This window comes from Alosa alosa, chromosome 12, assembly GCF_017589495.1.
Source record: "Alosa alosa isolate M-15738 ecotype Scorff River chromosome 12, AALO_Geno_1.1, whole genome shotgun sequence".
In the NCBI taxonomy this organism is placed as follows: Eukaryota; Metazoa; Chordata; class Actinopteri; order Clupeiformes; family Clupeidae; genus Alosa; species Alosa alosa.
The window spans coordinates 29,449,473-29,466,130 of record NC_063200.1 but is presented as its reverse complement, the minus strand read 5'-3'; the positions used below and the strand labels follow the sequence as shown (position 1 = coordinate 29,466,130).

General features: G+C 39.2%; 1 protein-coding gene across 3 annotated transcripts; it reads left to right on the top strand.

The window, feature by feature from the left end:
- Positions 1 to 5,730: 5,730 nt before the first annotated feature.
- ftsj1 (FtsJ RNA 2'-O-methyltransferase 1) lies at positions 5,731 to 16,658 on the top strand. Of its 3 annotated transcripts, none has more exons than XM_048259089.1 (11): positions 5,731 to 5,804; positions 6,630 to 6,778; positions 6,924 to 6,993; positions 7,556 to 7,655; positions 9,102 to 9,180; positions 14,029 to 14,081; positions 14,452 to 14,505; positions 14,745 to 14,847; positions 15,180 to 15,263; positions 16,027 to 16,130; positions 16,242 to 16,658. In XM_048259089.1, exons 2-11 carry the CDS (start codon positions 6,658 to 6,660, stop codon positions 16,497 to 16,499), a joined length of 1,026 nt encoding a protein of 341 aa, XP_048115046.1. In that variant the 5' UTR covers positions 5,731 to 5,804; positions 6,630 to 6,657; the 3' UTR covers positions 16,500 to 16,658. The 3 variants fall into 3 exon arrangements, with proteins under 3 accessions (XP_048115046.1, XP_048115047.1, XP_048115045.1); XM_048259090.1 differs by having other exon boundaries at positions 5,754 to 5,828; XM_048259088.1 differs by having other exon boundaries at positions 5,763 to 5,850.

Genomic DNA, 16,658 nt, shown 5'->3' with positions numbered 1-16,658 from the left:
CTCCGTTGGGGGGCCTTGCAGTGCATTCTCCTCATACAAAACAAAGAATAAACAACAACAAGCCCGCAAAACGGGAAAAGAAAGAGACAAAAGCACTAAACTAAACTTTTGTCTCAGAGGAAGCGCCGGTCCCAGATGTGGTTAGCCCGCTCCATCCGTGGCTGCTCTGCACTACTTCTGCTCCTTCTTATTTTAGCATCACAGACAGAGCTAGTCAGTGGTGGGTGGGAGCTGCTACTGTCACACGAGAGAGCTGAGTGGGGTGATTCACTCATGCATTAATTATACTCAGTTGTAAGGGCAAGGTAAGTGTGTGTGTGTGTGTGTATTTGTAAGTTTTTCCCTGTTTCTCTCTATATTTTAGTGATATATATTGTGTGTGTGTGTGTGTGTGTGTGTGTGTGTGTGTGTGTGTGTGCACGCACATGCACCTGTGTGTGTGTGTGTGTGTCTGTGTATGTATGTGTGTGACTGTGCATTTGTGTGTGTGTGTTGGGTAGGGGTTTATTTAAGTGTGTCAATGGGGAGGGAGAACTTCTCGAGGCAGCCTGTTGTTTGTGTGTTTGCAAGGTTGGTCCCATGAGACTACATGCCAATCACTGGAATCATCTTAAATGAAGAGCTGCTATCTGGAGACTCAGATTTTTTCGTGGTATCCAGGGACTGCAGGCATTCAGAGCTCTCTATGCCACACTAGTATGAAATATGGATGACTCAGCCTCAACCAGTAGGCACCTGGATTCATAATTATTCCTATTTTCTGTGAAGATCCAAACAACGTAGCATCCACAGTTTCACATGAAACCGTTGAACAAGGATATTAATTGAACTCTTTTAATATCATAAATTCACGTCGCAGTGTAACAGGAGTGCAAGGAGTTTGATCCTGTGTTTGTGGCCCTGTTTGTGTATGTGGGGTTTGTGTTCATAAAGCATGCAGCGCTCCATCTGTTACATTATGCATGAGTACATATATGCTATGTAAGCAACACATGCATGCACAGTATATAAACACATGCATATTGTATTAGTTATATATAGGATGAATTGATCTGAAAAGTGCTGAGATAGTTTAGTAGTCAAGTTTGACCATGAACCTCTGCTCCAGCATAATTCTTGAATTCCTGCATGATCTGCATCAACAAAACCAAATATCAGGAACCGTTAAATGCAAAATTAAATGAGTCAACTGAGAGGATTCATCTTAACATAGGACGTATTGAATTAATCTTAATATTGGATTAAAATTGTATGCTGGATAGAGTATTATAAGTGTCTAAAGATTCACTTACCTCATCTTCACAAAACAAGGCAGGCCACCTCTCCCTGAAATCATCTGTAGCTGCTAGGTAGATTCCCACTCACATCCTCAAGCCTTCGGAGAATGTTTTGGCCATTTTTTTCATGAATGACTTTGGTTTTGTTTTTCGTCATTGAGCCTTGATAATGGAAAGACAAAGTCTGAGGCTTTACCCCATACAACGATGTTTAGCCCGTAGTGGAACAGCGCCATGCCACCACTGATTTTAATGTTTTTACTGAGGTAAATGTAGGGTTAGGAATATTCAGTTAGCTAACATAAGCTAACATAAGCGGTGTTACTTTAGCCAATTAGCACACACATCACCATTAGATACACACAGGAGCCGAATTTAACGTTACTTTTAAAACTGTCTGTAGGCTCTGCCCACTGGACCAAGCCTTTACCGCGTAAATAAAAAAACATTGTCGTTAAAAGAGATAAACGACAGCCAGTATCCGACGTAAAAATGCACATGTAGCTAACACCAAGCTGTTTCACCGGACTAAAGAGATGATGCAGTTAACGTTACAGCCTTTGATATTGCGACTAACTGTGAACAATTGCTTACTGTATATTGTACACCAAAAATACGACAATCAAAGTGTACAGATAGCCATAAATTAACTCAAACATAGAAGTAGAAAGGGAATACTTACGTGCAACAACATTTGGCAAAATGGCGATTCCCGCTATCGATTCCGTCTTGCTGAACTTGTCTGTTGCCTCGATATGCCTATGTGACTCACTGCGCATGTGCAAATTAAGACCTATAATTTCTAAATAAAAGTTACTTAGTATTTTCAGATGTAGTGCCTTAACAGAAATACATTTAAATAACATTTGAACATCTTTTGTAAGATTTACTCGTCCCACTCAGTAAATTAAATACACAAATTAATTGTGTAATTTTCTCTGTCTTTATTGAGTTCCCTCCAAAATTAATATTACAGTGTAAACATTACTATTTTTCAAGGAATATATATTACTATACCCTAGAGTCATTTCTAACAGTGTGTGTGTCTGTATGTGAGCATGTGCGTGTGAGAGAGCGTATGCGTGCATGTGAATGCATTTGTGTGTATAGGAGACAGAGTGAGAGAGTGTCTAAGACTATTTCCTTGCAGCTCTGCCTCTTCTCGTTGACACAGGTTCAGAGTTCTCTTGAATGTTCATCTCAGACGAGGCTCCCATAGAGTTATTGCCAGGCTAATGGAGGGGGAAGAATTAGGAGCTGTTTACCCAGAATGCCAAAGGGGAAGCCGTTACTCAAAAGCTCTGACACACAGTCTGGTATTTAAATATTTGTTTTATTTAATTAGGGGTAATTTGTGTGTTTCTATTAGTTTTTGTGCTATCATCTACATAAGTGTGGCGTCATTAATGTCCAAAGAGCAAATTGCAATGACTGTCTGAGTGGTTTAAAAAATGGAACATTTTTGAAGTGACATTACTGGTTCTGTTTCTCTCTGTATGTGTGTGCTATCAACATTGTGAACAAGACATCCCAGATTCCTTCTTCCAACTTTAAAAAATGCACCTGTTTTTAAGATACTCCCTTGCCACCAATCTTAAGTAACACTCCATGTTGTACTTCATCTCATGTTCACAACATATTTTTACTCCCACTCCTTTCCTTGTCTTTCCTCCAAATCTGAAGGCAACGCCCAGGTTCTGCAGTACTGCAGTCTGCCTCTCGCTTTCCAAAATTTCTCACCCCTCCTCTGCTCCCCTGCCTAACTCTCTGCAGTAGAAAGGAGGGGGGCGGAGGAGGAGGAGGAGAGGAGGAAGGAGGGGGCGAAAGGAAAGGAACTCGGTGACGCTCACTGCTGCACTGCACCCAAGTCACCCTGACAGATTTTTTCATATATTATTCTTCATAACCCACTCATACTAATGTTTCCAAAAAGTCCAAAGGGATCGTTACCGACTAAGGGATCAAATTACTTGCTCATGTTCAATAACTCAATATTGCACTCACTCACTCTCTTACTCAGTTATCCATTGACTTACTAACTCACTCATTCATTCACTCACTTATTCACTTTCTTAATCAGTTACTTATTCACTCACTCAGTACAGTAACTCACTCACTCACTCACTTATTAGCTCTTTTACAGTTACTTATTCACTCACACACTCACATGAGGATTTAAAGACAGCAGTGGACCTGATGTTGACACTGTTTCCACATGTGTAGACAGACAGCGTTCCCTGAGCAGGCCCCTGACGTTTACACAAAACAGAGCAGCAACCCTCACGGCTCACGCACCATTTCTGTCTCACCTCTTTCTGCCACTCACCTCTGCTGTCAGCCTAAATCACTCCACATCCTTTCACATTTGATCCTCTAATCTCAGTCAGTCTCTTATCTGTATATCAGCAGCTCAACCAAGCTCAAGATGCTGCCACACACCTAAAACTTGCCTATATGGTTAGAATCATTGAAATCTGATGAGCAGCCAGGTTTGAACTGCACCAGTGGGGGAAATAAAGCCATCGACACCTTCAGCCGCAGAGACATTTCTGGAATAGTGACTTAAATAGATAGCTTAATCTGTCAGGGACTTTCGATTTATGTCTCATCCTTGCTGGCTGAGGAGCTATTACTGAATCCATGTCTGAGTTTGTTGTGTTAATGTGGTATTACACAAGAAATGAGGCATAAAGGCAAAGGAACATGAATATTTGAGATAGAATATACAAGGATACAAGGAAGTTTATTGTCACATGCATATAGTTACTGGAAGTAAGAAATGCAGTGAAATTATGTCTGGTGTCAGCCTATTTGTGCATATATGGGGGGAGAAGAGGGGTTTAGTAGATTAAGTGGCAAGGACATAAGAAAGGTGGGGGAGGATTGGGATTGGGGGGCACCAACATGGAGCACCCAAGAGCAAGAATATGGAAACATCGGTATCAGCTCTAATAAAAGACTTTACAGTATATTGAGGATGCAGCTGTCTATCTTTGTGCAAACGTCTAGGAATTTAAGGTCTTGAAAAATTATGAGCCTGATTATCTGACAAAATGTCAGTTTCACATAAGCTTTATAGACCCATGTTGCTCTGTGGAATCAATATACAGTACAGAACAGTAGTTGCACAGCAAGAGCACACTTTGCAAAGCAAACACATTTGCTGTAATGTAATGCTTGTCAAAGAGTTGCCCAGTATGCATTGATCTGGAACAGCATTAACATTGTCCTGAAGTGCTCCTCGGACATTCTCAGGGGGCAGTGTAACTTAACCTTGGCCTCAGGGCTTCAGCACATTTCCGAGCAGGATACCAGAGAAGCAGCTCAATAATGCAGCAGCATGCATCAGAATGCACACCCACTCATCTGCATGCAATGGAATGCAATTTGTTTGGTACCGACAAAGCTTTCGGGTTTCTCAGGCCTCAACGAAAATTGCTACGTTTGCTGTATTCATTTACGGGGAAAAAGCCCATAAACAATCTGCTATTTCATTTGATGGATGTGGCGACTCAGTATGAAGCAGCGCTCTCATCAACAATTCCTATACAGAGCCAGGGAGAGGCCAGGAGATATACTTCTTCTAGCTGACAGGAAACAAAGCCCTTCCTTTGGGCCCTTTCTTCCTTTAATTTTTTTGGGCTTTTTATGCCTTTAATGATAGGACAGTGGAGAGTGACAGGAAGCGAATGGAAGAGAGAGCAGGGGTGGGATCCAGAAAGGACCACGGGGCGGGAATCGAACCTGGGTCGCCGGCGTACGGTGCAGGTGCCCCAGCCAGTTGCACCACAACTGGGGCCTGATCAATGTTTTCTAATGAGAACATCCAAAGATGAGAAATCAAGATATCTGGGGTAGAGCGAGCTGGTGTGAAGTATAAACAAACTGAGTTGCTTAATGAATTAGCCTACACTTATGAGTGTATGACACAGATATGTTTGCTTGAAGGCCTATAATTGTATTATACTCTGGCACATGTCTTTTTATAAGATTCAAGAAGCAACAGTCAGATGATCGTTTGAACAGCTTTAAATGTTTGCAAAGGGGACAGGAGATTAGACTACACTGCATACAGACCCCCCCCCCTCTCTCTCTCTCTCTCTCTTGCTGCCACCTAGAGTATCGGCCTGGCTATTGCCCTTTCCACTCATTGCTTGCAGCTAATCAGAAGACTGAATCAGATGGATACATTTTATATTAAAAAAAAGATATTTACTCATTAACACAATGGGGTAAAATAAATAAACCTATGCCTACCTGTTGTAAGCTTAATGAGTTGCAAACATAAAACATCTGTATCCACATTGCACAGATGACTGACTGCAATGACTGATTAAATTCAGACCGACCACGGCTTCTCGTATGGTCATGGTCTCAATTCAAATCTGTCAGAAGTCTGTAGTCTGAGTCTTCATTTTACACAGGCACCATCTTGGACGACTTTAAGCAGTGAGGGTCCTTCCATCGTAATCAAAACACGTTTCAAGCATGGAGGAGGAAAAGTAGTACCAGATCCCGTTTACTCTGGTAGTACTCGGAGCTATCGCTTTTGTTAGTTTTTAACTTAATACAAGTCAGTAGAAAGTTTCAATATAATTGAATTGCATGTGTGTTTTGTGAAGTTTGTTTACTGTAATTAGTTGTCCCGCTTTTCCACGCAAAAGAAAGCAAAGTTTCGCTGACTGCTGCTGTCGTTAGCCAGATAGATAGTAAGCTTAACGTTAGCAAAAACGAGATGATTTTTGAGATGATAGACGAGACGACATGATATCAGCTTTAAATTCTTCTAGGCTACAATTCATAATTTAGTTTTGCTGTAATAAATGATACTGGAGTGACAGTGGAACAGTTATAAATTAGTGAAATGTGACAGGTTATAAATTAGGTATCTCAAACCATCGAAATATCACCACTTTTGTTCAGAAATTCTAAAACGTTAACACTTCAAAAATAACATTTACGGTAGTAGCCATAGTTGTGTAGATTTGAACAAAATCTGGTTTGGTTCTTAACGGGAGCTTTAAAATATCATCCACGGTATAGTGCTGGCAATTTACACCGTTTCAACGGCAAACGGTTAGACCGAGAATTCTCGTCGTGAAATTAAAATTCCACTGGTTTATTTTTATTTGGGTTTAATTTTATTTTCCAACCAGAAATAACCAGTGGAAATACAAAAGGTTAACACGGGTTTATTTTATTTTCCAAACCAGTGTAAAAAGGTATATGTAGGCTACTTTCTTGCATTGACTGATGTAACATTTAATATAATGTCATCGATGTTTAATGAATGTAAGCTTGTTGACTACAGATACTAGCATCAATAAATCAAAGCTATATTTTGTTGTACAGGGTGTTAATTGCCTGAATAAGGAAGACCATGGGGCGATCCTCAAAGGATAAACGAGACATATACTACAGACAGGCGAAAGAGGAAGGCTGGCGAGCAAGGAGTGCATTCAAACTGTTGCAGCTGGACGAGGAGTATAATCTTTTTGAAGGTAAAATGGGCTTCAACTTGTTAACAGTTTATAATTGAAATGTAATGTCATCAAGTGGTGTTCTTGATAGAGTGATTGAGAATGAGATGTCACTGTATTGCACTGCACATGGACAGACCGTATTCTTATATTTTGTGGTCCACAGGAGTAACCCGTGCCGTGGATCTGTGTGCTGCCCCAGGAAGCTGGAGTCAGGTGCTTGCTCGTAAGCTCCGGTGAGATCTCCAATCATCTCCTTGTGAAGGATGTATCTCTTTATGAATGATTAAGTACTATTTGGTCATTCATCACTGGCCTAGCACTGTTCTGGGCATGATGTGCATCCAGTCTCGTCATGTCCCTCCAACATTTGTATTTTGTACTCTTCTCTTGGGTCACTGTTGTTGGAACGCTTGATGATCTTTTGGGCCCCCACTGTTGCTTTCAAGGCAGAGCTGCCACTGTCAACTTCAAGGCAACTAACCTTAACCCCTAACCCTTGCCTAACCCGAGTACCTTTCAGGCAGCGCTACCTTGAAGTCGACGGTGGGGGCTTAAAAGACCATAAAGCTGTTAGAGCAGTCATTTTCAGTAGAATGTCTTTTGTACGATTGTCAGAACTTCCAGTGTTTTTTTACCATATCTTTTCATTCACTGTTTGCCAAACTACCCTGAATCTGCATGATCAGTTTATTATGGGTGCTTGTGTTTGGCTTTGATGTATGCAGGGTTGAGTGTGTTTTCAATAATGTCCTGTTTGGCATCTGAAGTTGACCTCATGTCTTTGTGGCGTTTCAGGACCAAAGAAAAAAAAGAGCATGTGAAAATTGTTGCTGTGGACCTCCAGGCCATGGCACCTCTACCAGGGGTCACGCAGATTCAAGGAGACATCACTAAGGTACTGTTCACATCTCTCCAGTATTTGAAAAATGCAAGCTGAACTAAAATGTATTTAAATGTATATGTTGTGTTAAACTGGCTGCATGACACTACTGAATTCTGCCAAGTTAGCAAAGACAAACAATACCAAATGTATTTAGAATCATTGACATCATAAAACTAACATCAATACATCATTAATATTTGATATCATACAGTGTTTCCTCTAGATTTTTTTATAGCGGTGGGGTCAGGCCATAGATAGAGGGAGAACCCTTCCCCCTCCCTTAATTTCATTAAGAAAAACTAGAATATCTTTCTTAACCTCTATTTACTGACAACACAATGGCTCTTTGACTAACTTCTTTTTACTATGGCTTAGACTCATAGGATCTATAGCAGCTTAAAGGGACACCAGCTGCTATAATTAATCATCTTCGTAAGTCGGTATATGGTTAAATGACTCCACACGCTTAATGAAGGCTCTCTCTCTCAGCCTCTACTGCCTGTAGGAAGAATATCCCACTTGCAAGTTCGGTGTATCCTACCCGCCGACCGAAGCAGGATCAGATTACAGCACAGAGGCAGGCTAACGAAACGCTAGAGATTGTTGCAAACGTGTTTATAATGGCAGAGCCGGCGAAGAAGCAGCGAAAACCCTTGACGGAAGACGCAAAGAAAAGGAAAAGAGCTTCAGACTGAGCGAGGGAGAGTTAGGTAGAGAAAAAGCATCAGGCTTGCCTGGTGTCCCTTTAATTTGAACCTTTGATAACATGGGGGTCGGGGTGTTACCCCCGGGATTCTTTTTTTTATTATTTTAGTTGCTAATCACACCATTAAACGTGATTTGAGAGAGACCGGATTCAGGAATAGGCTACTAAAGACATTCCCATCATCTGTCTGACTCACGTCACCCCATGCATTAAATCACATGTCACTGCTTGAACATAGTTTACGTTGATAATGGAGAAAATGCTTAGCCTACTTGGTTTCTGACAAAAAATACGTTTTGTGCCAACGTGTTGTAGAAACACAACCATAACCTTTATTTGGTGCAATTCTCCTTTACTTTCTTTGGTTGTAGTCCGCGATTTACATTAACTAGGCTATCACCGCAAGTGCATATAAAATGATTTTGCCCGAATTGTGTGCCGTAGCGGAGTCTCTGTGGAGAAGAGACATCCAAGTTTAACTCTCCAAGATATAACCTCTGAATAGTTTTACTTAAATTGAGCGGCAGCCAGCCGGGTAGGATATACGTTGGCAGGATTATTTAAAAAGCAACTGCTGTGCGTCTGCCCTAATTCTGATACCATGGCGGCATTCATTTTGCCGTGGCGGGCCGCCATCCTTAAATCAGCGTAGAGGGAACACTGTCATAGCATCATACATGGAACAAGTGTTGGTACATTCCTTTGATACTCAGCATACTAAACGGTCACCACCACATGTGTCTTTATTGTAGTTATCCACAGCTGAAGAGATCATCAAGCACTTTGAGGGTCAATCTGCAGATCTGGTTGTGTGTGATGGAGCACCAGATGGTAAGAGATATCATACACTACAATCACACCTTGGACATTTCTTTGACATGCTCTACCAGATAAATTATTTTTAACACTTGCTTTGCCAAACTACAAAATGAAAAAGGCACAAGAATGGCCTTGTCAAAAACAGACTAAGCATCAGATTAATAAAAAGCCTGCTTACAGTACTATCACTATACTACTGTTCAAAAGTTCAGAATCACTGCTGAATCTCCTGTCAGGTTATTTTCAGGCTGTCGTCAGACAATTGATACTCAGAATTAAGCAATTAATGATTAAGAATTTACATCCTTCATCAAACAGTGGAAACTGTCTCTCACCAAGCAAGAAAGGCAAATGAAAGGCCCCATTGCGTAATTGTGTAGGAGGATAAAAGTAGCTCTAATTTGAGAAACAAATGCCTCACAGGTTCTCATCTTGTAGTTGTATTACACAGTACCCACAAAATACCAGTCTTATCTTTAACAGTGAAAGGCTTTGATTTGCTTACCTTCTAGGCAAAGGCTCAAAAGAAAAGCCTTATCAGAGACTGGGTAATGGAAACAGAAATCTGGAATAGGCAAATTCTGGGTGGTAGATAGTTGAAAAGAAAAAAATTAGTACTGTCAAACGATTAAAATTTTTAATCACAATTAATTGCTGAATTCCTATAGTTAATCACAATTAATCACATATTTTATCGCATGATTAAAATTCTATTATTTTGCATTGCTGAACTTTCCAGGAGTCCATATTAACAATATAAAGCAATTATTGCGTATCTTGATTAGGATTAGGAAAGCAAGGCAAGTTACTTAATTAACTTAACTTTAAGATGCCAAAGTTTTTAACACGCAAACACTGGATGAACAATGGATTTTATGGAGCAGCGTTGACCAAATATAACTGAATCATGATTTACACGAGGGCAAAGTGCTTTGCTGGTGTGCAGAGTTGTATTGAAAAGAATGGAATCTAATGTACAGTAAATGAATGTCGAAAGCAGAGTGCATCACACTCATGTCGGCATTTTTGTCCATAACAATTTAAAACACCATTCAGCTGACCGGGAGTTCAGAACTGTGTTGGTGTTTATTATACAAATCAACTCTTTGGCCGGCTTGTAAGCCCAAACAAGTGTGTGCAGCATGCCTTTACGTAGCTTACTAAAGGCGCATAATAAAGATAGGCTACATTTAATCTGCATCATGCCCCATTTTAGCGGAAAACAAGTTAACATTATATCATTGATTCCAAAGACAGCTAGCCTAATCACACCTTGATGTTACATCTAGTTATTAATTTACAGGCCATTCAATCATTTTACTAACAGGGCAGTTATGAAGAATTATGTGTATGTAACTTACTCATGTCGAAACAATGTAGCCTACATTACAACCCATTCAGCACGTAGCTATATACCATATCCCATGTAAAACGGTTAGCTTGCTAGCTAGCTAACTGTGGAACTTCAGTGTAACAGGCATAGCCAATTATCTCACCTAGTTGTAGGAAAAAGGCTATGTTCATATTACAAGTGATAGAATGAATGTGTGACTTATGTTTAGTTGATGTTATGACATGTAAAGTTAAGCTTGCCGAACTTATAGTCAGCCACGGGCAGTTTGACTGTGCCTACATTCGTGACACTCCTGTTAGTAGGCTATAAACTGGAAAGAGCAGAAAATAGGAACATAATGGTCACATTAATCCCATAAACATACAGATAACTCTTACACCAACCTTATTTTGTGCCTTTCATTCACATTTGTTTCAAGATTTAGTAAGTATAAGCCCTTTTCGCTCCCCACTTTGATGCAGCATAGGTTTCCATTATCCAAACAGCTCCCTTTCCCCTAAAAGGGGGCGGGTACATGTAGCACGGTCTAGCTAGATCGTGTGTTGTTGTAGTTCTTCTAACGTTACTAGTTGTTGCAACAGCATGTGAAAAAACTACAAAGTTTGTTACACCAAAAAAACGTTAATCTTGCGATAAAAATTTTTTAAAATAGGTTTACGTTAACGCCGTTAATAACGCGTTTAACTGACAGCCCAAACATTTTTTTTATGGGCAGACATATCTAAGTGAAGGTGTTTGGATCACTTGTGAACTTTGAAGTCACTTGTGAAGAATCATTGTGAAAAGATGTTTGGCATCACTTGTGGAGTGTTAGACCGTAGGTTAAGCACGGTGGAGGAATTGTGATGGTTAGGGGTGCCTTTGTACTGGTAAAGTGGGAACTCTGTACAGGGTAAAGGTAATCTCTAGCTCTTTTACATTGCTGTACCATACCATATTGATGCTACTTGACTACAGACAGTTTTCATCCTACAACAGAAAAATGGCACACAGCTCTACTACAAATTTGTCATAGCCTACCTTGAGAAGAAGCAGTCACGTTGTAAGTTTGTAATTGTGGAACTGTTAAAATCAGTGAGAAGATGAAATCACGGTTCCAAGCAGAAAACTGCTAATGTAAGAAGAGGTCATTATTTCTAGCCCTTACAGTCTTTTTTTTTTTTTTTTTCATTTTGTCCCGCATTTGGTGGATTAAATGTGAGTTCTCCCGAGAAGCATAGTATTTTCTTAGTGGCTCTTGAATGGTTGTATATTTGATCTGAAATTTGCTTAGAGTAGGTTTGTTGGTTTTTCATCTTAAGGCAACCCAATGGTGATCATGTAGCTTGTATCCAAATCAGTGCACCTTCACCCTCCCTTTCAAATTGTGCTGGGATAGCTTAGAAAAATGATGATTATGATGATGATGATGATGATGAAGGATTAAATCATTATCCGTCCATAGTCTTATACCTGTCTTACTTGTAATGCCTCTGTAGACTAATGTGATTGCTTCAGCATACATTGCCTTATTTGTGGCAGCCCACCACAATATCAACATTGACCACCACACAATCATTTTCCAGGTTGTACAAAATTATGCTTAAATCTAGCATCATAACCACACTGCGCTTTTTTTTTTTGCTAAAAACTGTTGCATTCAAGTTAATTCTGCAAACCTACCACCACAAATATAATTCAATTATGTGGGAAACACTGTTCAGGATTCCAATCACTAAACATGTACTTGTTTCTGAGTCTTGAGTGTCCAATATGTCCTTAAACCAGTGTCCAATATGTCCTTAAATATGACCTTTTGTTGTTGTATTTTTATGACTTTCAGTGAAGCAGGTTAGGACCTTTTAAAGCAGTATCCAGAACTTTTATAGAGCAAACAAGTTACCAATACCCTTGTCTTGTAAACATTATTGCATAATCACAACCATTGCAGGAAGTTGTTTTTTGCACATACTGTAACAATAGGCAGCCACAAGTGTATACAATACAAACAGGTCAATTTCGCCGGGGGAGATATAAAAAATATCATGATAAAAAAAAGTCAAGTCATGTTTATTTATACACATACACTTTAAACACAACACCAGTTGACCAAAGTGCTGTACAATAAGAAATAAATGAGACAAAAGAAAAAAACAACAACTCAATTTACAAAAGCATTTGAAGTACAAATAATGTGTGTGTTATATAGTATAAGTGTATATACTCTTTTGATCCCGTGAGGGAAATTTGGTGTTCTTATTAGTGCAACAGGATATAGTAGAAATATAGTGTTTTAACATGGATGGACACTGGACAGGTCTATGAAATTAGGTGCTTTATTTTGGAATTTGGACTTGTGTCAGGTTGAGGTGTGTCATAAAAAGTACATTTTCCCAGCAAAAGTAGAATTCAGGGTAAATGAGATCAGCTAAGTACCGAGACAGTTTACTCCAAAGTAATATGATGTAGTATGATGGCATAACCAAATATGCACTAGGGTTTCTCTTTGATTCCCACAAAAGGTACAGTTTACAACGTCTTTTTTGAGCTTCTGTAAATAGTGGTTGGGTAAAGCTTTTTGAACTTCTGCGGCAGAACCCAGACTTTGTCCCAACGTGTATCTCCAACAAAACTGGACCAGTGTGATAAGGAGGAGGGTGTACTGATGATTACATGTTGAAAAAGTTGACAAATTATTTTGTTAATATTCTTACAGTGTGGAGAGAAACTATTTTTACCAACATCAGTATAAAGCACATTACCTTAAACAGGGAGAGTACCATTAGCCCTAAAACCTCACCTGTGGGGATATCATCAAAAATGATCAAACGTTCATACATACTCTGAATAAGAATAAAATTGACTGTCATGGTTAAATAATTGACTGACCAACAAAATATTGTTATCAAAAAAATGTATCTATTTTTGAATAATACATAATATCTATTGTTCCAAATATAAAACCTGAGGGGACTAAAATTATGTTTGAAGATTAAAGTCCAGGCCAATAGCATTTGTTTATGAAAAGAAGCAAGTTTGAGGGGAATTTTGTCAATAATAGTTACAAATAAAAACAGAGTTTACACCACCTAATGAAGAAAAGATATAATGGGGAGGATGTTAGCCATCTTGCTTGCTTTTATTTAACAAATTAAATAAAATATGTTTGGCAGCTGTACAGGAAAAGCAGTCACTATTCATAAATCCACGATAGTGGCTCATTTGTTGTTGATTGAGGAATCATGACTAGTACTTCTGAGAAACAATTTGCCATGATCCAGTACTCATCAGTATTCATAGTCTGTTCATGACTACTGTATGAATATGATCAATTGTTGATTTCACAGTGAGATGAAAATCAAAAAAGTGTTCTTCAAATATTGATCTAAGTGACCATCTAGTGTCTAGTCTAGTGATCTAACAATATTTCAACTCCATGTTTAACAGGTTTCTTTTTCTTTGGTCATGATGATGAAAGCTCATTGAGGTGGCTGTTTTATTAACATCTGTGTGATCTGTGTCCACAGTGACGGGACTCCATGACGTGGATGAGTACATCCAGGCTCAGCTTCTGCTTGCAGTGAGTACCTCCTCTTTTGGTCGCATGCCTTTTATTACACTGTGAGCTATGATTCTAAATAACTGCTACACTGTGAGTTATGAACTTCAGATTGTGTTTTAGAATGACTAGAGAAAGTACTAAGAACAATACTACATTAAAATACTAAAAGCTTTAAACCAATTAAGAAACAGTAATGTGTGAAGAATGTTGTGAGATAATAGTGCTATGCACATTTAGTGGAGTGGAATGTTGAGGTTCAGAGTAAAGTGAAAACAAAACTCAGTGTAGCTATATGTGGAAACTTTGATGCTAATTTTTGTTGAGCAATCTGTGTGGGCGTGAGGATGTTGCCATACTGTGCGGTTTACCTTGGTTGTGTTTTGCATAGGCTCTTAACATCACCACACATGTTCTCAAGAAGGGTGGAACATTTGTTGCTAAGGTGAGGTGATTAAATAGCTTGCATGTGTGTCACTCTATGCCTTTGAAAATGCATTTTGAATTGTGTGTATTTTGTACATTTTTTTTGTACATTTTTACATTGATGATGCATGAAGCATACTTTATCTGTGTGGTCCATTTTAATAATTAATAATTTGCTCTCAAATAAACGATGGACATATAAAGAACACAAGTGTTGAAATAAAAAAAAAAAAAAACGTCTTTGTTACCCATCCTCAGATCTTCCGAGGGAAGGATGTGACCTTGCTGTACTCCCAGCTGAGGATCTTCTTCAGTCGGGTCACCTGTGCCAAGCCTCGCAGCAGCCGCAACTCCAGCATAGGTGAGTCAGTGAAGACCCTCCGCCACCAGGGGGAGCCACTGCACATTGGCCTAAAGATAAACACCTAGTGCAGTTTTATGACCAGTCAAACGTTTGATCACACATAACAGGGTTTATTTGATTTTGAGTTATGGTAAAGATTTTTTTGTTTAAGGTCAAGTAACCTGTGAAATAAGAGTTTTTTTTTTTTTTTTTTAATGTGTTAAATTTCCACTGCAGACATTTCCACTGGTTTTGCAATCTACAGCATATGTTCTGGTGTGAGTGCAGTTTCCTATGGTGGAATGCTTAGTGGTTGTCGGTTTGACCCATTTCTGCCTTCCCTTCTGCAGAGGCGTTTGTGGTATGCCGAAATTACTCCCCACCAGAAGGCTACGTCCCTAATATGTCCAATCCTCTGTTGGACCATTCCTATGGTAAAGTGGACTTACAGTAGAGGTCTTAAGTTTATGAACCCATGATAAAGTTGACTAAAAAGAGGAATAAAAAATCATCTTTTGGAAATTGATCTTAATGAAAAAATGAGGAAATATCCAACCTCACATACCCTTCACCATATCTCACGATTGGCATGGGGCACTTTCCATAAGATCATGTCTTAATGCAAATCAAACCAGCTATTAGGCTAAGTGAAATAAAACTGTGCCAATCTTTAGGTATGATGAAGGGTATGTGATGATGTGGGGCTATTTTAATTCCAATGGCCAAGGGAACTTTATCAGGATGCATAGTACCCTGGATCCATAAAATAACTGGCCCTTAAAAATAAAAATCTTCCTGCCTCTATGGGAATTTAACATAGGGGTATGCATACTTATGCCCCCTGCATTTTAAGGAAGAACATTTATTTATTTACAATACATTATTCATTCACAAAGAAAATTGGTGTCCTTAAAGGTTGGATATTTCCTCATTTTTTTACTTCAGGCATTAAGATAAATTTCCAAAAGATGTTTTTTTTTTTATTCCTCTTTTTAGTCAACTATAGCATGAGTTCATAAACGTATCAGCTCAACTGTAGATGTTTCCTTGTGAACATTTGATACAATTCAATTTCCATTTTTGCATGCTTTTGATTGAATGATTGCATGTGTGTCTTTGTGTGTGTTTGATGATAACCTGTAAAATGATACACCCTGTTCTGAGTATATTAATGCTCTGTGTGTGTTTTTGATTTAGATGTAGACTTTAACCAACTGGAGGGCTCAAACCGGATCATCGTTCCTTTTCTTGCCTGTGGTGACCTGAGTGGTTTTGATTCAGACCGCACCTACCCTCTGCAGGTACTTAGTGTCACTGCTCTCACAACAACACACTAATCTGTATGTAAAAAGCACGTATTAGTTAAATACATATTATTGTCATACATATTGTCTTGATCTTTCTTCTCTCAGTTGGATTCCAGTAAAGAGTATAGCTACACGCCTCCTACCCAGCCCCCTATCCACCCGCCCTACGAACAGGCCTGTTTCATGCGCAAGAACAACCTGCTGGCCAAAGAGGATGCCCCAGCGGCGTCATTGGACCACGCTCTCTCTGCCATGCAACTGTCAGCCAGCGAGGAGGTAGACCAACAACCCTCAACGTCAGCTGACCAGAGAGGAAGCCATGGCATCAATGCCACTGATCTCCCAACTCTGACTGAAAAGTGATCCGATTTAAAAATGACTGATCATGAGTTATGTGTCATTTCCAAAACACACAATCACTGATTCATTTTAGTAATATGTCTTGGTTAATAACATTTTAAACAATTATAAGATATTGATATGTTTTCATTTGTAAAATAAAGTATCATACTGCTATTTTAA